This window comes from Catharus ustulatus, chromosome 3, assembly GCF_009819885.2.
Source record: "Catharus ustulatus isolate bCatUst1 chromosome 3, bCatUst1.pri.v2, whole genome shotgun sequence".
Classification (NCBI taxonomy): Eukaryota; Metazoa; Chordata; class Aves; order Passeriformes; family Turdidae; genus Catharus; species Catharus ustulatus.
This window is the reverse complement of record NC_046223.1, coordinates 63,390,649-63,414,191: the sequence shown is the minus strand read 5'-3', so window position 1 is coordinate 63,414,191 and position 23,543 is coordinate 63,390,649. Positions and strand designations below refer to the sequence as shown.

Sequence of the window (23,543 nt, the reverse complement as noted above, 5' to 3'; positions counted from 1 at the left end):
CAGACACAAGATACATATATATATTTTTTTTTTTAGTTTTCTGCCACTGGTTCTAATGTAGTAAAAACTAAATTGACACTATCCACGTTGGCAAATTGAAAGTTTATATTCTACAACAAAAAAACAATAATCTTTGCTTTTAAAAATGTCTTCCTTATTCTGCAACTCTTAGTGCAATTTGTCAGAAATTTGCCAGCCCAAGACCCTGGCTTTGTCTGCCATTGGCACAAGTACATAGAATAATACAACACTTTAGTCCTTCCACCACCATTCAAGAGCAGAAGTCTTGAGTATTTCTGTATTCTACTTGCTTGCAAAATTAAGTCACAAATGAAAAAGCAGAGGGTAACTGAGATGCAAAAAGCACAGCCTACCTGTACACAAAGAAAACACTAAGCATATCCTTATTAGCTGCACCAACACCCTCTTCATATTTAAACTGGTACATTTCAGAACATTGCTGAGGAGCAACACAAAATGAAAACAATCTTTACTACTTCACTACAGAGAGAAAAATAGTTCTCATGTAGTTGAATGACTTCATATTGCAGGAGAGAAAAGAGGAGCTGACCTCCAATATTTGTATTATTCCTTTTGCATTTATTTAGGAGTTTTTTCAGTTATCACTTTCAGGTCCTTTACCATTATGTATATTTATCAATTAAATAAGGAAAAGTACAAAGGAAGGGAAAAATATATGCAATATTTGCACTTTGCATAAAGAAACCTTTTGCTGTTTAAACTAAAATCGCGTTGTTAGAGCATATCATGGTAACTCTTGTGGTATAACTACGTAAAAGCATTCTTTGCAGTGCATAACTGAAGAAGCATATTTATGTTTCCATTACCTTTGCTTCCTTCTTTTCCCTATTCAAAAAAATTAAAGAAGATGAAAGCCTCCTTTTCAAAGCTCTCACCGCATCCTGGTCAAATAGCTGTCCAAACTGATACTTTGCTTTCTGTGTTTACACAGTCCTTCATCCACCAGGATGTCATAAAACAGTAAAAGCAATTTCCCTGAGGAGGAAGAGTCTTCTGCCATTTGAACCTTTCAAAACATGTAAGAGCTAGACATGGTTACTTCTCCAGTGCTATCCAATTAGCCTTTGCTACAGATGCAGAAATCACAATCATCAGACACTTGGCTCCCTAATCCTGAAATGCAAAAGAAGATCCCAGAATGTCATGAATATTTTGAAGTGCAGGTGCAGGAATAAGTTATTGTATTGCATACTGATGCAAGTTAAACTTTCCCTTGGGCTTTCTTGTTGGTGTTTATTTGCCAGCTCTGCTGAGAGAAGAGATTCAGTTTTTTTTGTCAGGGTTTGCACAATGCCTAGTACAGTGCACTGCTCCAGCCTTTCTCTAGGACTGACAGCATGACAGACAGCACATCAACATAGTTAAAACCACTACCATGTAACAATAGTAATAATCACAGGCACAGATATGTATATGGCAATTATGAATTAAATGCATATGAGACTTCATCAAATGTAAAGTGTTTTTTCTCACACCTAGTACCACATGTGGAATTTTGCAGTCTTCTTAGAAGGATATGTCAGAAGAGATTCCAAATAGATTTTCATGAGAACATGAAAGTGACAACAACTTGATGATGTTCATTGCTTTGTTTATACAAATGCATATATATTAACCAAAGGGTAGTTATAATATCCCAACAAAAAGAATTTGTGCCGAAAATGAAAAGTAGTGAGAAGGAAAATAAGAATGATTCTGTACATAGTGTGCACCTCAATACTGCTCATAGGAAATGTATGGAGAAGCCAGTTCTACAAAGTTGCAGGCTCATCACACATATCCATTGGAGTTCATGCTCATTTGATACTCAAGAGTTGCATTAAATGCACAGACAACACTTACAGTCCCTCACCTGGATTCATAGGGTAGGACAGCATCTAACACAGACATATCCATGGGCATATGTAAGCACACAGCAGAGAAAGCAGCATTGAAGCTCACCCTCCAAGACTGTGCACTTCAGACAACTTCCAGTTACAGGAGCATCTCACCAAAAAATCAGATTTCAGAGTTAATTTGAAAGGATGCAAAAATTGAAGATGAATTCAGGTAGGAAAAATTCTGAAATCATCATTTGGTCTTAAAGCCTAAGAAGTGTCCAGAAGATTTTCTGTTAATATGGGAAAGAAATCCAGCTGCTGCTTCTCAGCAATCTCTGTCCTCTGACTATAGAGAGGAGTCTTCTGTTATTCTTGCTCTCTCCTTTTGTCTGTGTTTACTTGGGGAAGCTCTTTTGTAAAGCTAACTCTTCACAAATTGGCTAAAATATATTTTCTGTAATACAACATATGGGGAAGTTTCAAAGGTTTTTGGAAAGTTTGGTCATTGAAAACAGACCAGAGGATCAGACTCTGCAGTGCTCTGAAGTTATGCCAGTGTGATCCAGCCACAAATTAAATACATTTTGATGAGCAGCTCATGTGAAGAAGGTGCTCTAGGAAAAACAAGCCATGGAGATTAAGAGCTGAAATGGAAGGAAGGTGTTTTATAAGTCTGGACAATCCCACATTTACTTTTCTCACTCTGGTACCAGTCTGATCTGACATATCCTAAGCCTGCACCCAATACTTTTCCTTGTATTTCAACAATGCAAAGATGGAGATGAGGGGAGGGAAGATATTGCAGCCCTGGCTACAGCAGGGCATCCAGCTGCTTCACTAACTTCTAGAAGCTCATAAGACCAGTCACTGTCCTGTCCTCCTAAATAATGACTCTTCCCTCTCACTGAAACTGGCTCAGATTCTTGTGGAAAATGCTTATTCCCAGCAAGGGAAGCAGCTGTGACTTTTAGGCTGACTTAAAACCTTAACAAAGAAGTTGACCTAAAACAATTATTTAAATGTTTCCTTTGCTAGAAATGTGAAAAATATCATTTTGAAAAGAAGTTTGACAGTCTTCCACTCATTATAAATATTTGATCACTGCAATGTATTTTTAATTAGCTATCATGAACAAATATTTGACTCTTCAGCCTTTATCATAAATGTCACTGAACCAGCAAATCACCTGCAAATTAATACCACAGCAGCCCTAATGGGGTTATGCAAGAATTAATCCTAGGTCCTACTCTAATTAGCAATTTTTCTTACTAACTGGAAAGAAGCTCCATAAAATAACATTGGATAAAGACTGCAGGGTAAAGGTTGGAGAAACACTAAATATTGAAAAGGAAGGTCACTGATGCAAACTTTTGTGCAATCAAATAAGATCGATTTTAATATGACAAAATATGAACATAGAAGTATAAGAACAAGGAGTAAAAGCTATGCTAAGACAACAGGAGAATCCCCTAGAGAGCAAAGAAGATCTCTTGAAAAGCCTCATCTCTGAAAAAAACCTGCAGGGTCATAGATACTAATCAGCTGAAATTATATCAAGGTGTAATTTTGTGACTAAAAGGTTTATTAATAAGGGATGTAGATATCAAAACTGAGGTTTGCTGTGCAGTAGCTAGAAACAATGTGCCTCTCCACAGAATCAAACCAGACTCAGACAAGTGGAAAGATTCACTTCCAAGTAGTGCCTACCTTTCCTCTTTGAAGGAGGTCAAATTCCTTACCTAGATTAAATGCTTAAAGGCAGAAAGAATGTGTTTCCTGCCTGGTAACTAACTTTCAACAAATTCAGATGAGAAGGGAGGTGCAAATTTTTACCTGTTCCCGAGACAGCTTTGGAACAGCTGTGGTAGACTGTTATCAGCTGTCAATTTTTAACAGAGACCAGCACCCTTTTCTGAAAAGCTGGCATCAGTTTGAATAAAATAGTTGGGGTGTTTTATGACTTATGTTATTCAGGAGACCAGACTGATTTATTGTATAAGACAGTTCTGTCCTCATAATTTTGGAACACATGAAACTTGACCAGAATTTGGGAACTGAGCAACAATACTCCTAGAACCACATCACAAGAAAAATAAACCTTTGTTTATTTTATATTTATATTATTATATGCAGTGCATCTATAGATATCAGCAAGGCAATATTCCAGTTCATAAGTCTTTCTGGAGGACTATTACTGCTGCTTCTAATCAAAGATTTAAACTGCTAGCATCTGTAAATTTAAAATAATCTAGACCAGCCTGTAATTTAAAAGACTAGTGGTAATCAGGGCAGTTGGATGTCATCATCAGTCATGCTTAGCAGAGATGTGTAGTCCTCTCATTACAGAAAGCACTGATGGAAACAGATGCATGTCAAATACCTTCTAAGTGCAAGTACTCATCTGTGACATAAGCAAAGGGCTTTGCTGTTATCCTAACCTGGATCCATTGCTAAGCTAGCCCAAGTCAATTAAAACAATCATGCAACCAGGATCAGGCAAAACAAAACAGACTCAGTACCTTCAGGTTTTATTCTACACATCTTGGTATATGCAGCTGTTAATACTAGCAATGCGGGGAAAAGAGGGGAAATCATATGTCAAAAAATCTAAGCAGAAACAAACACTTCAGAAAAGGGCACCTGCACGTCTAAGAGGTCAATTCGTTGTGCTTTATTTCAAAGTAAGGAATGTGATACTTGGAGCTCTTAGCTATGGAACATTATCAAAATCTGAACTTCTCAAGGAGGTTGCATTTCTTGATACTATGAACACTGAAGTGAGTGAAAAAAAAACCTAAGACATCAAAAGCCTGGTGCTCTTATTCCTGGCTAGCACTGATTCCACATGATTCAGAAGGGCTGCTGAGCTGATCCCAGAACCTAGCACATCTATAGCTGGGTATTCTCCCTGTCAAGTGACATTCACTATAGTGTATAGCTATAAATGTGTGCAAGTGAGAGAGTGTAAAAGATAACAGAGTCTAAAAGAAGAGGGTCAGAACACGCCATTCTGCTCTCTGAAGTACCATATTCTTTCAGGGTAGTTCAGAGGTAAAGCACAACCAGCCCACTGCAAGTTTATGAACAATCAGCTGGCCTCTTTGAACAATGGCACACAGAAGTCATTTGTTGGGCAGTGCTCCCCACCACTGTACATGTACAATGCTTCCTTTGTTGCTCTTTGTTCTTGCTACCTCACTCCAGTACTGCATGTGAGGTATGTGACTGAGGGAGAGTTCAGTACTTTGCACACAGATACACACTTGTACAGCTGTACCACGCAGAACACACGTAGAGGCACAAATCACTGCAGTATCAGTGCCACAGGGAAAATTCCCTGCTTGGTGGCATGTAGCTGTCTCAGATCTCCTGTTCACTTACTGTGGTTTGCCTCAGAAAAAAAGTCTGCTTAGACAAACCCTGAGCTCTCCTGTTTAGCAGAAGTCATCTGGAAACCACTTCCTTTCTCCCTATCCAGAAGTGACCTTTTTTACCCCTTGTATGCTCCACTGCAAAATAGGAAAATAGATTCTGCTTGTTATTAACAAGAGCAGATCAGAATGGTGGAGGTTGACAGAGACCTCTTTTAAGACTGGGCCCCATAATTTGCCTCAGCAAAGCACCCTGGCACCTTCACAAAAGGGCAAATGTTTTGAGTCATTAATCATTAATAGTCCTCTCTCTCACAAACTCTGAAGATCTAGTCCAGTTCCATCTAGTCAGAGCAGATACAACTGAAGCAGACTTCTCAGGGCCATGTCCTGTGCAGTCTTGAATTTCCTCACAGGTGCAATCTCCTTCCTCTAGAGGCAATGAGTTCAGTGTTTGAGCACCTTCAGGCAAAAGTTTGTCCTGCTGCATAACACCACTGAAAAGAGTCTGCCTCCTTCTTCTTTGCATCCTATCAGATATTTCATAGAAACATAGATCTGGGGCCTCCCCAGACACCCTGCCCACAGGCCCAGGAGCCCCATTTCAGCTCAGCCCACGCTTTAGGTCCTGCTTGAGCTGTGTGAGATGGAGTGAGTCTGTCTTCAGCTCAACACAGTTGCTGCTGTCACCAGTCATGGATGTTGTTGATACATCTGTGGATTGGTTTTCCAGCTGAACCTTAGACCTGATTCATCACTTTGAACCTGACTGATAATCTGAACTGCATAACCTTTTATTTCTATTTTTTTATTTATTTTGCAGGCAAACACAAGCGACATTATGAAGCACTCACAACAAAACATTAAGTTGGGTTGATTTGGGCGAGGGCAGGGAGAAGGACATGGGAAGATGGTTTTAAGGAGAAGGACCAAGCCCCATGAAAAGGCCAGAGTATCACACGACATCTTTTGTATCCTACTATGTACCATTAGGATACTGGTTAACAAACTGTATCACCTCTCCTTCAGGAGCTACATACTAGTCAGAGCAGCACATAAAGAAGTTATGCTCGCTTCACTGGACTTTTCTGATTCTGGAAGTACTGGGTAATTCATGCCAGCCACCTAAAGTCTCAGAACCATTATTTTGGGGGAAAAAAAAAAAAAAAAGTGCTGAATAATTGCTATTGAATAGTAAATTTAGACATTCTTGTGATAGCTTTATTGTATATGTCTCTGCTCTCCATGTTCTATTTGAGGTCTTGCCAGTTTGTTTCACCTGTTTTTACTCTGGAAACTTCACTGAGGTTACTCCCTGAGGGCCCATGACATGTTCCAAAACAGCCATCTGTACTGTGACAGGACAAGGTTCCCATCCTCATGCTAACAGCTGAGTTCAGGCAAAATGCAGAGTAGGTCGTACTTCCAGGGTGCTACTTTCTATTTACTCTCCTAAGGCCAGGACTGACTAGCTACAGCTGTGAGGCTCTGCCAGACTCCTGTCAGGAGTGCCTGAAGGATGCACTGGGAAATTCCATGTGCAGAATAACTGAAAAACCTATTAGCCTACAGAGTTCTCTGGAGGTTTTTTTAATCTGTAGATTCATTAGAACATCCAGAGAATGCAAAGACAGAAAATTATTTCATGTGGGGTTTCTGAAAAGCTCAGTTTATTACTATGAGAAAGATAGCCCTGAAACCAGCAATGACCACATACACTAAACAATAACAGAGCTATGGAAACTTTCCTTTCAATCTAAAACCTGCTCATCTTTGACCTATATCAGCACATTGCAAATACTCTGTTATTTCAGGTGTTTCTTAGAAGGGACAGGTGCACTTCAGCAGGACTAAATACAGTGGGGCACAAGGGACAGAAAGCATGTATAACTATTATTCATGAAAGCCTTGGTGGGACTTCCAGTAATATGATGGCATTCGGTGTACATTGATTCCATAGAAAAACACGTATCTAGACCTCTGGTACAGCACCTAAAAAATGTCTCTGTTCTGCCTCTATAAAGCCTTCCAAGTAATAGAAAGCAATTTTGCAAAGTCATATGGATTTCCTCTAAATCAGGAGAATCCTAGCTTATATCTATTTTCCCATTCATATTTTTGTACCAGTACAAAGATATTGAATTTGTCCTCTCTATCATGTACAGTAATTTCATGAATACAAGCCGCACGGACTATAAGTCGCATCTCCGGGTGTTGGCAAACATTTTGTTCTTTGTCCATAAATAAGCCGAACCTGATTATAAGCCGCTCTGTCGTTCGCAGCGAGGACCCGTGTGCAACAAAGTTGCCAAATAGTAACAGAATCGTGGCATGGCAGGGTTTACTGGCTCGGCTCGGGCTGTGCAGGCTCGGCACGCTCGGAGCTGCCAACGGGGCCAGGTGGCCCAGCTCGGTGGGGCTGCTTGGTGGGGCCGCTCGGGGCCGGCTGCCGCTGCCGCCGGGGTTGCTCACCCCGGCCCGGTGCTGCCCCGTGGTGGTAGGTGGGGACGGAACGTGTTGGCACCCGCGGTGGCGGCAGCGGCGGGCGGGGACAGAGCCTGCCGGCACCCACAGCGGCAAAGGCAGGAGGGGAAGGAGCACCCCCGCTCCCGCCACGGCGGCAGCAGGCAGAGGCAGAGCCTGCCTGCTCCTGCTGCGGCAGGCGGGGGCAGGAGCCCCCCACTTACCCCACGGGCCGTGGGGATGGTAGCACGGAGCCCCCACCTCCTCCCTGAGCCGTGGGGATGTCAGCACAGAGCCCTCGCCTCTTCCCCGCCTGAAGGAGGGAGCTCCCCTGCCTCCCTCCCCTCCGACTTCGCGCTGCCTGCATGGAGCCTGGCTCCACCCACCGCGCAACACAGTAACCAATTTGTAACAATCACGAAATCCTGGGTTTTACTGGCAGGTGCTCGGTTCGGCACCCTGGTTGGCACTTCCGGGGTTGTAAACGTCAGAAAATTATTCGCATATTGGCCGCTCATGAGTGTAATCTGCATTTCTGGTGTGGGAGCAAAATTTTAGTCAAAATGGTGCGGCTTGTATTCATGAAATTACTGTAATCTCTTTCTTTAAGATCTAAAGAAATCATACATAATGTCTTAAAACAAAAAGTAAATTTTCAAGGACCTGCCAAAAATGACAAAATGAGCAAAAATAAAATGTGAGCTGGAATTTGAAAAGGACAATGTACTATTAAAAAAAAAAAAAAAATCCAACAAAACCAACAAAGCCCCCTCACAACTAAGCCAAAACAACAACAAAAGAACCAGGGTGGATTATATACTGTCTATGTATACCGTGAAAGGTAACATGATAGAATAGCTATTTAAGAATCACCTAAACAAGGGAGCTCATATTTATACTTTTAAGTGCCTTGACAATTTTTTGTTCTGATTGAGCAGTCAAGCAAGTACCCTTATGTCTAAATCACATATAGGGACATTTGAATGTCAATTTGAGTAAAGCAATACTGAAATTGGGAAGTGCAAAAATAAAAACTTTTCTGTGGCTGAGGATCATTAAAGAGCCTCCTAATACTGTATTTCCCAGACTTTCCTCCATTTTTAAGTGGTATTTTGGCAGCCTTAGTGAAGTCAGTAGTGAGACTGCCTACTCAGCAAAGAGATATAAAAGATTTTCTTTCTCCTTTATACCTCGAGGAAGTCATGCCCCGAAGTCTGTATCAAGAGAAATACATCTTTTACAGCCTTCCCTACAGTGAGTTCATGCTCACAAACCATTTTCTCTGATAACCAGTTACAAACTACCAGCTGATCCAAGTTCCCACCCTGTCTATTACCTCCATGGACAACTGGGCATGCCAGCTAATTGCCCCTTGCCAAGTAATTCCCAGCAGTAAGAAATCACATGGCAGCAACAGACTGGACTTGGTGTTCTGCATCTCGTTTGCCATCTCATCTGGCTCCATACCAAGTCAGAGAACCTTTGCCTAGATTTTACACTGGTAAATGAAATGGTCAGAGACTGTTCTCAGGACCTGATGCCAACTGGTTCTTCACAATTCAGTCTCCTTTCAGCTGTGATGACAATACAGCTAAACTTCCCTACAGCTTCTTTTCAAACAAACAGGATCACATCCAAATTGTCAATCCCTAACAAGCTCTGACCCAGGCTAGACCCCAAATCATGCCCAAACACTGAAGCAGTGGTAGCTGACCCAGGTCAAAACCATCTAAGGGACGTGTTAGCAACTGATTGTCAGCCTGTGGGCCCTTCCTTAGCCTGATTTACTTTACATCTTTACATATATAGTTTTTGACTGCTGGAAGCAATTCTATAGCAAAGAACAACTTTGAAAAGAATGATCCAAGAAGAAAAAAAAAGATTTTCAGGTGCTTGAGACCAGAATGTTGGGACTGATATCCTTTCTGTAAAACATAGTTTCTATGTGTTTTGAAACTCAGGTTTTATTCTATGCTTCCATTCTAGTTAGGTTGCTCTGTTCTCTTTTTTTAAGCTTCCTTCATTATCACTTCCCAATCAACCATCAATCTTGCCACTCCTTTTCCACATCCTTGTAAATTGTCAGACCATTCAACAGAAATTCACAAAGCAGCACATCAATGACTGAAAAATATCCCTTCCAGGCATCTTTACTCACAAAATCTCTTCACAATAAGATATTTATGAAGCTTTATTCCTTTGAAATCACTCCCTATTTATTACCTATGTTTTGGAATACTTTATTATTGACCATCAGGCTGTTTATATTCAACTCTGAGTAACTCCCTTGAAGCAAATACCTCCTGTGAATTGTAGATGGTTGATATATAATTAAAATCTAATTTTAAGTTTAAAGTTTAAGTGTCAGCTGCTTCTCAAATGCACTTTTTTTTTCCTGCTTATGACACATTTTCAGAGAATTACTACAACAGATTCTGTTACAGAGATTAATTTCTTTCTCCATTATGATTCTTTTCTCATATTCAAAGAACCAAACCAAAGCAAACTGTGCTTATCTCACTCCCTGAGAAATCACAGTGTGCTCTGAGCAAGTATGTCAGAATCACACCCTCGTAGCTTATGAATAGCATCCCTGCTGAGTACTGTTTTTAAAGGAACAAAATACTTGGGCAAGATACCAAAGGTGACACAAGCAAGTCTTACTGGGGGTTATGCATCTGCTGGGATGTGCTGCTTGCAATCACTGAGCTGTACTTGGAGATAGAGGACTTTTTTTCCTTTTTCCTGTACAAATCAAGGCAGACACTTGTTTCTCATCTATTTTTAAAAGAGTCTTATAATTATCCCATTCATTTAATCTAAACAAATTTAATTTTCATGAGACAACAAACTGAAATCCCACATCACAGAAACCCTCTGCTTAGAGGTACTGTTGGTAAAAGTGTTGCTGATAGACTTAGTACTGGATATTTCAAAAGACACAGGAAGGAACTGGTCTTGTAAGAGCCCTATTAAATCCTCCCCTGCTGCCATCTGGTGCCAAGAGCAAGTAAATTACTGTAACTCTCCAAAGAGTTCCACTTACTGCACTGAGTCTGTGAAGATGTGCAGCTACAGCAGCCTCTCATCTCACTCTGCTTAACCTTGCTCACTCCATTACCAGCTGCTTGAAATGAGGTTCTAACTCTTGGGGAAAATGAAAATGCGAGGTACAATTACGATGTGCTTGGGAGACAGTATGATGGAGGAGACTTAAATTTTCTCATTCAAACTAGAACAACCAGGTATCAATCTCCAGTGATTCATATGCATGCAGCATGGGCAACAAACAGAAACTAGAGATCCATGAACATCCACATAGTTATGATCTCACTAGAATCTCAGAGACCTGTCAGGACAGCCCACATGCCTGTGAAAATTGATGAAAACTCCAAAGGTGAGGAAGAAGGGTTGTGCTCTACACAAAAGAGTAGTTCAATTGTATTTGGTGTTGTCCTGTGACAGGTGATGGGTCTGCTGTGAGCTACAGGAAACAGAGGATAGAGGAGCACCCTCTGAAAATGCCTCCTACCAATCATCTGACGCACAAGGGGGAATAGATGATGCTTTTTTCAGACAACTAGCAATCACATGATTTCTGCAATGGATTAAAGACAATTTTTGCCACTGGCAATTACTAAGTCAGCTGTGGCAATTACTTTGGTAGACCTCTTGCAAACAAGGAATCACTGGTCAGACATCAATGGTGGCACTGGCAGCACTGACTGTGAGATGGTGAAGTTTCATGTCCTGAGAGAAGGGACCAAGACAAGTACCAGGTGAGGAAGTTCTGAAGGCATCCAAATATGTAATATTACTGTTGGATATGGTTGTCTTGCCTGTTGGAAATGCTGCAGACCACTACTTTTTATGAGACTTGTTCCCAGTGTGTTGCAATCTCATTACATTTTAAACATTGCAGATTTTCCACACCAAGCATCTGTTCTGGGATAAGTTACCAACACTGTTAATATTTTGGGAAATTTCAGCAAATTATTCAGCTCTTTTTAAGATGACAATATTCTTGTTTGCTCATAGTAAATTATTCTAGCAACTGCTCTCTTGAGATGTTCCAATATATCTGTGTTCCAGAACATTTTTGTGTTTATATGCACTGTATACCTCATACTTTCCTAATTCATCAAAAGGATGACATAGCCTTTTAGAAATTTCCCATTCTTATACATTACCAGGTAATTATTGGAACTTACCAATTTTAATTGCTGAAAATTCAGTATTTATTAATTACCTCACCCTCTCCCACTGCCCAGCTATCAATCTGAACATTTTCTCCAGCTGACAGATTACAGTAATTTCATGAATACAAGCCGCACCATTTTGACTAAAATTTTGCTGCCACACCGTAAATACGGTTTATACTCAGGAGCGGCTAATATGTGAATAATTTTCTGACATTTACAACCCCAGAAGTGCCAGCCAGGGCGCCGAGCTGAGCACCTGCCAGTAAAAGCCGGCATATCGCTATTGTTACAAATTGTTACTCTGTTGCACCACGGGTGGAGCCTGGCTCCCTGCAGGCAGCACGGGGGGCGGGGAGAGAGGCAGGAGAGCTCCCTCCTTCCCTCCTTCACCACAGCCCGGGGGAGAGACGGGGGGGCCCTGTGCCACCATCCCCACGGCCCGGGGGGTAAGCAGGGGGCTCCTGTCCCCACCTGCCACTGCAGGAGCAGGCAGGTTCCGTCCCCGCCCGCCGCCACGGGAGCCGGGGTAGGGGCTCCGTCCCTGCCTGCCACCATGGGGTAGCGCCGGGCCAGGGCGACCGAGCCCAGTGGCAGCGGAGGCCGGCCCCGAGTGGCCCCGCCGAGCGGCCCCACCGAGCTGGGCCACCTGGCCCCGTCGGCCGAGCCTGCACAGCCCAAGCAGAGCCAGTAAACCCCACCATGCCGCAGTTCCGTTACTATTTGGCAACTTTGTTGCACGCGGGTCCTCGCTGCGAACGACAGAGCGGCTTATAATCAGGTGCGGCTTATTTATGGACAAAGAATGAAATGTTTGCCAACACCCAGAGATGCAGCTTATAGTCTGTGCAGCTTGTATTCATGAAATTACTGTACTCTCCAGCTCCAGGGCCAGAAGGCAAAGCTAACTAGGCCTGAAGTTGTTGTTCCATGAGGATATGGATAAAACTGAAGCTACACATTGGAACCAGAAACCTTCCTTCAGGTGCTCACAGTGATGCAGTTGCCCTTTCCTAGCACAGTGAGTGATCCTCCACTGATCTCAGTCCAGATGCAAAAATGAAGAGTTAAGGCTTGGAAACAAGGAAAAGAACAGAACAAATCAAGGAAGCTGACAGATTTGCACGAGTGGGTGGAGGATCCAGGGGAAAAGTAAAAATTTCATAGCAGATAGGAGCTGTAACTAAGAAATGGGGATAATACATTTCGAGCAGAATAAGAGCAAAATGAACTAGAAAACTCTTGATGTCCAAAGAGGAGCTTGGACACTCCTGAAGAGTTGGAAGGATGCAAGGAGAAAGGAGTGGTGGGAGATAAGGACAAGACTGGGACCTAGAAATCAGAAGACAGCAAAACAACCACTACTATCAGACATAAAAGAAAAAGAGAAAACAAAAAAAAGGAAAAGAGAAAAAGAGAAAAAATAAAGGAGAAAGGGAAAGAAAAAGGAAAAAGGGAAAAGTTAAAAGGAAAAAGGAGACACAGAAACAAGACTGAGTGAAAGAATCTGGAGAATGTGAGACTGAGCTATACAAGAAAGACTCAAAATAAACGGTTGTGATTAAACAGCAGGAAAAGGGGCTTAAAGAAAGAAAGAAAGAAAGGGTTATGAGAAAGAAGAAATACCAGATTTTCATCCAAGAAAAGCAAGGCAAGCTGGTATTGGGGACAAGGGACAGAATCTTACCAGATGTTTTGCAGTGGTTTTATTTTGAGGTGTTTTCTGGTTGGCTTTTTTTTTGTTTGTTTTGTTTCTTTTTTTTTTGGAGGGGAGAGGAGGGAAAGTGGGAATTTGAAGTTTGGGGTTTTTTTGCAGCAGCTTTTATGGTGAAATTTCCAGCTATCTCTCTGACATCTGCAGACTGAACACTCAGAGATGTATAAAGAGCTAATCTGCACTTAAACAGGGCAGGCAAAGGCTGCAAGAGTAAGCAGAAAAGTGTAAATGCTTTCCTTTGGTCCCACAGCAGATTAGTGTCAAAATAAGGAACAGAATTCAGATTCTTCCTCTCAGCTCCAGTGCCCAGTTCCCCAGATCCTCTTGCATTCTTCCATATCCATGCAGTGTATGACCCAGATTGACAAGACAGGCACCACTACAGCAAAGCACAGACCCATGTAGGGAGGTATAGACTCCTCTGCCTGTAGTCTGAACTGAAGGGACAAAAGACATCTCTGGTTCATGTGCCATGCTTATCACGGGTTCTCTATCTCTGAACTAAAAGTCTATGCTTAGAAGAAGAAAATGGTGGCTTGATAACATCACCCTAAAGTGGCTGCAAGAAATGAGATGCCTTGCTTCTGCCCAGCTTGGAGCAGTAGCAGAGCAATCTATACCCATCCAGAGAGACACATATCCCTGAAACACACTATGCTTCTTGCAATTGCACATCTGCATTGCAACAAGGATTTGTAAAGCCCAGGGTCCAATCTATCATATTTTCTCCCTACTTCATTTGTCTCACAACAAACCACTAAAGCATAGCTAACTGGGTGTTTGCTACGTAGCCACAGCAAACAAATTAATTTTTAGTACATGATAACAGAAAAGTCTACAAGCATCAGCTAGACTTTACCTGTTAACAACAAATTAATGCAAGTTAATTAATTAATCAATGAACAACATGTTCATTATTATTTATAACATGTTAACATTGCAATATCTGAAAAATTATGTCTAGCTACTGTTGGTTTCTCTTTCCTGCTAGGAAACAATTCCTCTACTTTGTTTTCAGCTTCCCAAAAAGCATTGCAATTCATAGCAACCAATATTAAAGAAGAAATCAGCAGCAGTTGCTGCAAATAAAGCCAACAGAGATTTTAAAAAATTGTGTGTCTGTGTGGGCATATGCAGGAATAACTTTCAAACAAATAGCTGCAGTTTCGGGGACTGACAGCAAAAGTTACTAGATAGAAAATGCATGCATTGCTGGAGCACCTTCCAAATCCTGGATGCTTGCAAGCTTCTGCTGCCATCAACAACAATTTCTAACTTGTTGTAAAATTTATCATAATTTTCTTTTTCCAAAAGCTCCAAATCAAAAAGGCAAACAGCAATTTTTATATTAATGGACAAATACATTCACATGTCTATAGTCAGCCAAATGTTCACTGGAGAACTCCAGATTTGACTCTAAACCAACACATCTGCTAGCTTTTATCTTTTCTACATGTTTTCAGTCAAGTCTCCATGCTTTTTGAAACAGCAGAGAATCCACACAAAGAACTTTGGCTTTGGTCCTGCCCTAGAGACTACCTACCAAACATAATGTTTTCTTTCTTACATTTTCTATTAAGTCTTATTTTAATTCTCTGTTATCTCACACTGTTCATTATAAAAGAATAAGAAATTTCAAATGGCAGTTGTACATAAATAGATTTTAAGAATGGAAAGGTTTGAGTTTTGCAGTACATCTGATGACACAAGTACAGATATCAATCATTACATCTCCAAGCATTTTACTATGCTGTGAAACAAAGTTTCTTTGTCTTTAGAGAGATACTTTCCCATTAATTCTAAGCTCAACAAAACAAAGATCACAATACAGACAAAAGGTCTTCCTCATACTTCAATTTAAGCTGAGTAGAATTCCCTTAAGCAGGAGGTTCTGTTGGTTATAAAGGCTATATTGAAATGAGAAAGGGTTGTAAATGCATTAAATTAGAGGAAATAACTCAAAAGCAAGCAGAAAATTAACATTATGACTATCTGACAATGATATTTAAAATGCATGAAACCTTCAGTTGCCAGAGAAGAAGAAAGATCATTTGTCACAGAAAAATTCTAATACAGATTGCTTTTGGTTGTTTTCATTTTTTTTTTTTTGTATTAACATTTTCATAGCTCCTTCACAGATTCTAAATTTCAATTCTGTAAGATTTAGTATTCTTTACCAGCATGTTTCCATGGGTCTCTCAAGTCATGGTATATTTGCAAAGTGCATAATAATTTGGCTTTGCTTCAAACGTGTTTTTCTCTGACTTACATCTCCTCAACTATTCTCCAACTTCCCCCATGCTGTGCTGAAAGTCCTGGCCTGAAAAGTAGCATTCACCTACTGACAGCAACTCAGCAGCCTATTTGAAATACAAAAATCCTACCTCACTATGATGACACATATAATGACTGCAAGGCAGTTCTCTCTACTTCAGTATAAGGATGTATTTCTCACTCTTTGTCCATTCCACACCTACTATGGTATCAAGTCTTACTTTCTGCTTCCTTTCTGGCTCAGTGCCCCAATTCTGTGCCACTGGGAATTATCCATCTGCTTCAGCTTCACAAAAACTGTTATTGTGTAACAGAGACCCTAAACATGCCAACATCTCTTCGGGAGTTTACATTGATACCAACAGCAAAACCAGAAAGGGCTAAAAACTTAAGCCAAAGAAAGAAGCAGAGATCAGTGTGGGGGCAACAGAATTGTAGTTCCACATAGTGGGCAGAAAGGAGAAAGTGACTAGTGATTACAGGGATGAAGAATTCCATTAACTGGCTTATATCAAAGAACACAAATTATTAAATTTCCACTAAACATCATTGTAATCTGAAGATGCTTCAAAAAAGCAAGGCAAAATAATTTTACACCAGCATAACCTGTTAGAGAGAAGGAGGAACCAGAGGTGAGAACCTAAAAGAATGTAGAGTCTGAATAGACAAGAATAACAAAATCTGGAGTAAAGCCAATCTTTAAGTCAAGTTATAAGTTCTCATCAAGAGGCTAGTCCAGGAAACCAAGCTCTATTTAATGGCAGTAACCAGAGAGAAAACAGAAGGTGAAAGTTTCAGAGAGATGAGGGGAAGCCAGACTAAAGCTCAGATTTTTTTCATGCTCTTTTAAAAACAGCAGTTATTTGGGAAAGCAGCAGAAGGTGGAACAAACCACCCGTTTAACCTACTAACATGTTTGAAATTCAGTTCCTGTAAAGAAAACATTTTAACATTTTTTAATACTATGTCACTTGATGGACTCATTTACAGCTCCTAAAAATGGTCTAATATCATACAACTGAAAATTTCCTGCCTTTCTTGACAACTGAAATACCTCTCTTATGCTCCATACAAGACCAAAAAAGACACTGGTGTTCCTACTAGGGTATATTCCTGAAAGTGAAAATCGGGAGCATTAGTTGAATTTTAAATCTTGGACAGGAAACAGGAGTGCTGTTTTAAAAATCTGTTCTGAGCAGTCATTCTTAGTCAACAGTTTCTCCTTTTACCACTACTTTGTTATCTCTGTCAGCCTGGCTAATACCTTTGTAATGCAATTTTCTGCTTACTTAATGGCACAGTACCTTCCATCTGTATAATGACAGCTGGAGTAATTTTGAAGATTAATTAGATACAATGAAAAATTATGCTTAGATTGAAAAGCCAGGTAGAGTCTCACTTCCCAGTCCTCCAAAGAGCATGACTGAACAAGACAGGGAGGTGGCTAGCTCCCCAGTCTCAGTGTGCCTGCTAGTCCCCAGCTGTAGTTAGCAAAGGAAGAACTGCTGGTCTTAGTGAAAACCTGTGGGACACATCATCGGTAAAGTTAGATGCTTCTGACGCCCTTGAGCACACTTGCTATGTAAATATTTATGTAGGTACAATGTATCAAAGCCTCTGAACTCTTGTTGCCACTAGTTTCACATTTCCCTCCTAGTAGAGAGAGGAAAAAAAAGACGCCACTTGGTTCCTGTTCTGCCTAGAAAACACCAAATATTTTAGTTTCTTCTCAGCTTCTCAATCACCAAGTTGTACTTTAGCACTCCTTGCAACTTTCAACTTTTGACTGCCATATTGTTTGCCTCCAAAACAAGTTGTAGAAGAAAAACAGGTCATCAGTAAGAATCTAAGATCCTCATATATTTGGTGTAGAAGTAAATAGCAACACTAACCTCTTTCATTTTTTCCAGTTCATTCTGTAGTGCTTGTTTGGCAATTTCAACTTCTATAAGCTGCTGTCTTAATTTTTCATTTTCATCTTCTGTTATAGTACGTTTTTCTTCCACATTTTCTAACTCATGATGGAGTCTCACCGATACATCTTTTGCAACCTAAATGAAACAGTATATCAAAAGAAAGGTTAAAAAAATGTACTGCTGCAGTGCTTAGCGCTTAAGCAATCATTTAGAAGGTAATTCTGGGTGTTTTGATGGAAGAGGTACATAAGGAAATAGGTAGACAAGAACATGTACAGACAGAAGTCTAAATAATATCAAATTCAAGCAAATTCCTTCCAAAAAGAGGTACATTATCCCTATGGACTTCACTAGAAACCACATCAGACATTAAACCCCAACTCCTTCTTAGGTTCTGTCACATCAACAGTTAAACTGGACCTTCACTATTCCTGGAGACAGTGCCTCATCTGTCTTCTGTTAACCACAGCTAACTTACACTTTCCAATGCACTAAAGCGCATGCCCTTCAAATACTTGACATGTAACAGCATCTCAAAGTAGGGCCCATCTTCTCCAGGCCCTCCTTACCTGTGTCTACCTGTGACCACAAATGGGCACATGAGTATTTTGACACTGCTAGTTTCTCTCTCCTTGGTCAACAATTAATGAAAATATTTACTACTATTGGCTCATTTTAAGATTGAAATATGAACAAACAACATTTTTACTGTCGTCATGTTCACACAAATGATGTCCGCTATTTTCAATGAAAATGAGCACTAAGGATTTTGGTTGTTTGGGGTTTTTTTAATGCATTTTCACAGGAATTGAGTTAAAAGGCATATGGCAAGATCTAATCCTCTTCCTCAGGAAAAATAATGAGAATCTTGCCCTGCAAGCCTCTTGCACTATATTTTGTGGAACCACCGGAAATTATAATCACACACCAAAAATATTTAAATATACACTAATCACTGTGTTGATGGTGATTTAGACACACAGACACATAGTTTGAAAAGTCTCATTTCCTGTTTTTTTTAGAACACTGGAAAGCATAATTAATCCTACTTAGCATTAGCTAGAGGAGTTCAGCAAGCTGTCCTTCATGGCTTTGACTCAAACCATCTTTATGTTAGTATGTCAGAAGTTCTTTGACATACTAAAACTCTAGAGAAAAAATAATAATAACTCTAAGCAGGCATCTAGAAAGATCCAATCTATCAGAAATCAGCAGCAGCTAGTGACTCAGCCTCCCTTGACAAGGAACCCAGTGTGTGTGAATTACTGATACAACACTGCAGTGTAGCACAAGATCACTCAATAACCTCCCCCACTGCACACACACTCAAGACACATAATGCCCAACAGAAAGAGCGAGTGGAGGGGAATTTTAATTATAACCATAGCCCAAAGAGACTGCAGAATGAGTTGAGAAACACACCACAGGGCTTTAGCTTGATGTTTTTTCCTACACTTAGTATTAAACTGCTCATCTGGTTGTCCAACCAAAGTAAATGGAAAATCATGGGGGATATTTAAAACAGCACCCTAATGGAACCTGTCTTTAGTCTTCAGATACAGTCTGGATCAGTAAATAAAACCAAATTGTAATATCATTATTTGCAGCTAATTTTTTGACAAAAAGAATGTTGGAATAGCTATTTATGCAGGAAAAATACAGAGCATTCTAGATCACATGAGAAATGGGACTCACTTATGCAAGATACATTTTAATACAGACATATGTAAGGTACATTTAAATACAGCTATCTGCAAGACTGTATCTCTGAAGGATCAAGTTCCCTAATATATTGCAAAATGAACAATGCAAAATGAACAGTGTCAATTTGGACACTCTTCCTTCAAAAGAAGACTTGGAAACACTACAGAAAACCACACATGAGTGATAATTATGGTTAGCCAGCACCCAAAACTCTATTGGGCAGAAATTTAGCATTAGATATTCATCCCTACTCCGCAGCAGAACACATTCATGAATGATGAGAACACTCTGCAAGAGCACTGCTCCTTTCCAAAGAGTCAGTCACACCAGGAAACATGGGATAAATGCTAATTAAAGCAAGCTCTTTGTCTAGTTAAATTCAAGGCCTTAGCTTCTATCTCCTATACTGGCAGACAAGCACCGCATCAGAGGTGCCCTCAACAATTTGCTCCCCAACCTGCATGTGTATGACTTGCTAAGAAAAGTAACACTGAGTCAACAAAGAAGCTAACTCTATGAACCAGAAGCACAATTCACTTGGAATAGGGAGGCCCACCTTCAAGTTCTGCCTGCAAATGTGTGTGTCTCAACTGATCACCTAAGCATCATTACGAGTGTGCAAAATATCCTTTGTTTCAAACAGAAATCCCAATTTAAAGGGAGTGATTTTGCTTCTGATCAGGAAGACTCTTTTGCCAAGAACCACATCGGCACCTCTATTTATAGAACTGTCACAGCCACAACAGAAAATGTGGGTTTTGAATACACACAGAAAAGGAATATCAAATAAGAATTTTAATAATAGTGATGACAAGCTTGAAAACTTTCAGAAAAGATAATCCAAACCAAGTCTGGGAATAACATACTCTTGATCCATCATATTTATCAGAAAGAAATTTAAAAATAACCTTGCTTGTAACCATGTATTAAATTCATATTTTACATTGCAGCCCACAGAGTCCACATGCCATAGATAACTAGAGCCCTAGGCAGAAGTGTGGCCAATAAAGCTCACACTTGCTATACAGTGCTCTGTACTTCCATAAGAAAAGGTCAGTTGTCTGGGAGACCAGTCAACTGTAAAATGTTTAGGTGTCCTGATTCAGTGGGAGTCCTTCAATATCTAGTGAATGAAAGCAGAAATTGAACTTCCACCTGTGCCAGTTCAAGCAAGGTTTTTTTTTCTCTGTGATTGGATCAATCTGTAATGGAGATGATGGGTATTTTACCAATGACAATCTTTAAACAAGGACTGAAACTTTTCCTCAGCAAGAGGGTGTTGTTCATTGAGATCTTATGGATGAAATGCAGTTGATGACACACTGAAATTTGATGGGTTTTGTCTAAGGTTTCAGGTGGATGTGAAAAACCCTGGATTCATTGAACCCAACAGCAGTTTTTTTACTGACAGCAACAGAATAATGATTTAGTGTTGTGCCTGCAAGCATTCAATCTGCTTTCCCCCTAAAATCTTTCAATAAAGAGTGTCAAAATCATCTCAAAGTCAATGGGGCTGTTTGGTGAGGTTGGTTAATTTTGCAGTGGAAGGGTATGTTTTACATTCATCATAGAGTCCAAAACCTTTACCTCCTAATTTGCTTTTGAGTAATTCCTTGCACACTGCCTTCACAAAAAATGATAGGACTGAAGGTGAAAATAGTCTATCTATATACAGTAAGGGTTCCTGTTACAGAATAGCTTGGCCATTGCTATTCCATGAGCTGCTCTGGTTGCACAGTGGAATGGATGGAAACACCTGAGTCATGAGGACCAAGAGCACAGTTGTGTCTCCATCTCAGACACTCCCTTCCCCTTGACACCTGCTCATGTCTGTACCTTGAGGTCCTGCTCCATGCTGCGTATGAGCTCGTTGTCGATCTCGCCGGTCTGGGCGTAGCGGAGCCTCTTGCGCTCAGCCTTGCGCAGCCGGTACTGAAGGATCCGGCAGTTCTTGTTGGCTCGCTCCAGTTCATGGCGCATTTCTTGAAGCTGACAAGCATCCTCCTCAAAGAAACTGTCCCTCATCTCATCCATCTCTGTCCTCAGCTCATCTATCTCGTTCTGGCATGGGGGCAAGAAGGGGACAGGGACGCAACAGGTGGGTCAAAAGCACAAATGTCAGCACGTACAGGGGAAGGCAGCCAAAATGGAGCTCCGCCCCGCAGGGACGGCAGGTAAATACAATCCAGCTCATTATAAGCACCGCAACGAAGCAGGGAAGTGGCACCGCCCGCACGCCCCAAGACAGAGCCATCTTAATGCTGCCTCCAGCTCTCCTGCAGCGAGAGAAGGAGGCCGGGAAGGTCCTCCCGTCGGAGGCAGCCCGGCCGCCGCCCGGCCCTGGTTCTCCCTCCACCCCCGCCGCCGCTCCGGCCCCTCACCTTGAGGCTCTCGTTCTCCTCCCGCAGTTTCTCCATCTCTTCCTGCATCTCCTCCTGCAGGTGGGGGCTCAGGGCGCCTTCGAGGCCGCAGCTCCTGCCGTCGCCTTCCGTCTCGCCCTGCCGCAGCCCTTCCGCCCCGGCCGCCGCCATGGCAGTGGGCGAGGAGGCGGAGGCGGCCGGGGGATGCTCGGCCGGGGCGGCGGCCGCGGAGGCGGCGGAGGCAGCGGAGGAAGCGCTGCCGCTGCTGCTGCCGTGGTTGCTGCCCTTGGTTTGCATCTGGGCGGCCGCCGCCAGCCCTTTCCTGAGGTGGAACTGGATAAGCTCACTTTGCAGGCATCCCTCCTTCCAGTACCCGCCGCCGCCCGCCGCCGCACCGCGGCCCTTCCCCGCACCCGAGGAAGATGGAGGCGCCGGGGCCGCCTCCCCCGCGCCCTTCAGCGGGGACCGCCCCGCTTTCCCCCGCCACTGCTTGGGCGGCGGCGCCGCCGCCCCCTCCCGCTCGCCCCCGCCGGCCCCTGCAGGGGGCGCCTCCTCGGCGGCGCCCGGCGGCGGCAGCGGCTCCTCGGCGGCGGCTCCTCCTCTCCCGGCGGCGGCGGGCGGAGGTTCAGCACCTGCGCCGGGCTGGACAGCTCCCCGCGGCGGCTTCTCGGCGGCGCGGCCGCGGGCGGCTCGCGGGGCCTGGCCGGGCGGCGGCCGGGCCGAGGCGGCTTTGGCGGCGGCGGGCGCGGGTTTGGCGGCGCTGGGCGGCGGGCGCGGGGCGGTGTCGCGGGCCCGGGCCGGCGAGGATGCCCGCGGCTGCTTCCTGCCGCTGCTGCCCTCGGGATGCAGGCGCGGCTCGGCGGCCGCGCCCCCTGCAGGCGGCTGGCTCATGGCGACGGCTATCTCGGAGACGCGTCCATCACCGCCGGTGTCCTCCGCCTCCTCCGCCGCCGCCGCCCCGGGAGCTGGGGGAGGAGAACCGGAGAAGCGGTCGGGGTCGGGATGGGGAGGACGGGGAGACGGGCTTTCCAGCCTGCCCGCTCCCCGCCGGCCGCCAGCCCGCGCCGGCCCCCAGCCCTGGCCCGCGCCCACCTGCGGGCGGAGCCGTACCCTGGAGCGGCCGGGGAGAATCCGGCCGAGGCTGCAGCCCAGAGCCAACCGGAGCTGCTCATGGAAGGGCCCCAAGGGCTTCGCTGAGGCCGAGACCTGTTTCCACTCCGCCTGCAGCCAGGGGCGTTTCCCCAGCCCCCGCCAGACCGCCACACAGGGATAAATTTCCTTCCACACTCAAACTTCTCTCTCCCTGGTCCTCACCACCAGGCCTGGGTTGCTAATGCACCTGTCTGCCTGCTAAAACGCCTCGTCCCAGTGTCTATCACAGCCGAGTGAGGGAAAGCTACTGTACAAAGGGCTGCACACATGGAAGCAACTACAGATTTCCCTTCAGCTTTGACAGTGACTTTTCCGGAGCAGGGTGACTCCAGAATCGACGGTCATAAAGGAAAGAGGTTCTGCAATCAGCTTCTAAACACACATTTGCCACAGTTTATCCAGAGATACTGTCAGGATTTAAGACCGATTCATGTTTGTTACCAGTTATGCAGATCAATAGATTATGTATGACTCAGACATAATCACTCCAGCAGATTTTCAAAACAGGAAGTAAGGAATACACCC

At 42.9% G+C, this 23,543-nt stretch overlaps 1 protein-coding gene across 1 annotated transcript in view; it reads right to left on the bottom strand.

The window, feature by feature from the left end:
- SOGA3 (SOGA family member 3) overlaps positions 1-23,543 on the bottom strand; it is a gene marked incomplete at its 5' end in the record, with an annotated part of 40,158 nt that overhangs the window by 14,978 nt on the left and 1,637 nt on the right. The window contains 3 exons of the mRNA XM_033054989.2: positions 17,779-17,937; positions 21,343-21,567; positions 21,888-22,831. Coding sequence (XP_032910880.2) covers positions 17,779-17,937; positions 21,343-21,567; positions 21,888-22,831 — 1,328 coding nt within the window. The remainder of the gene's footprint in view (positions 1-17,778; positions 17,938-21,342; positions 21,568-21,887; positions 22,832-23,543) is intronic.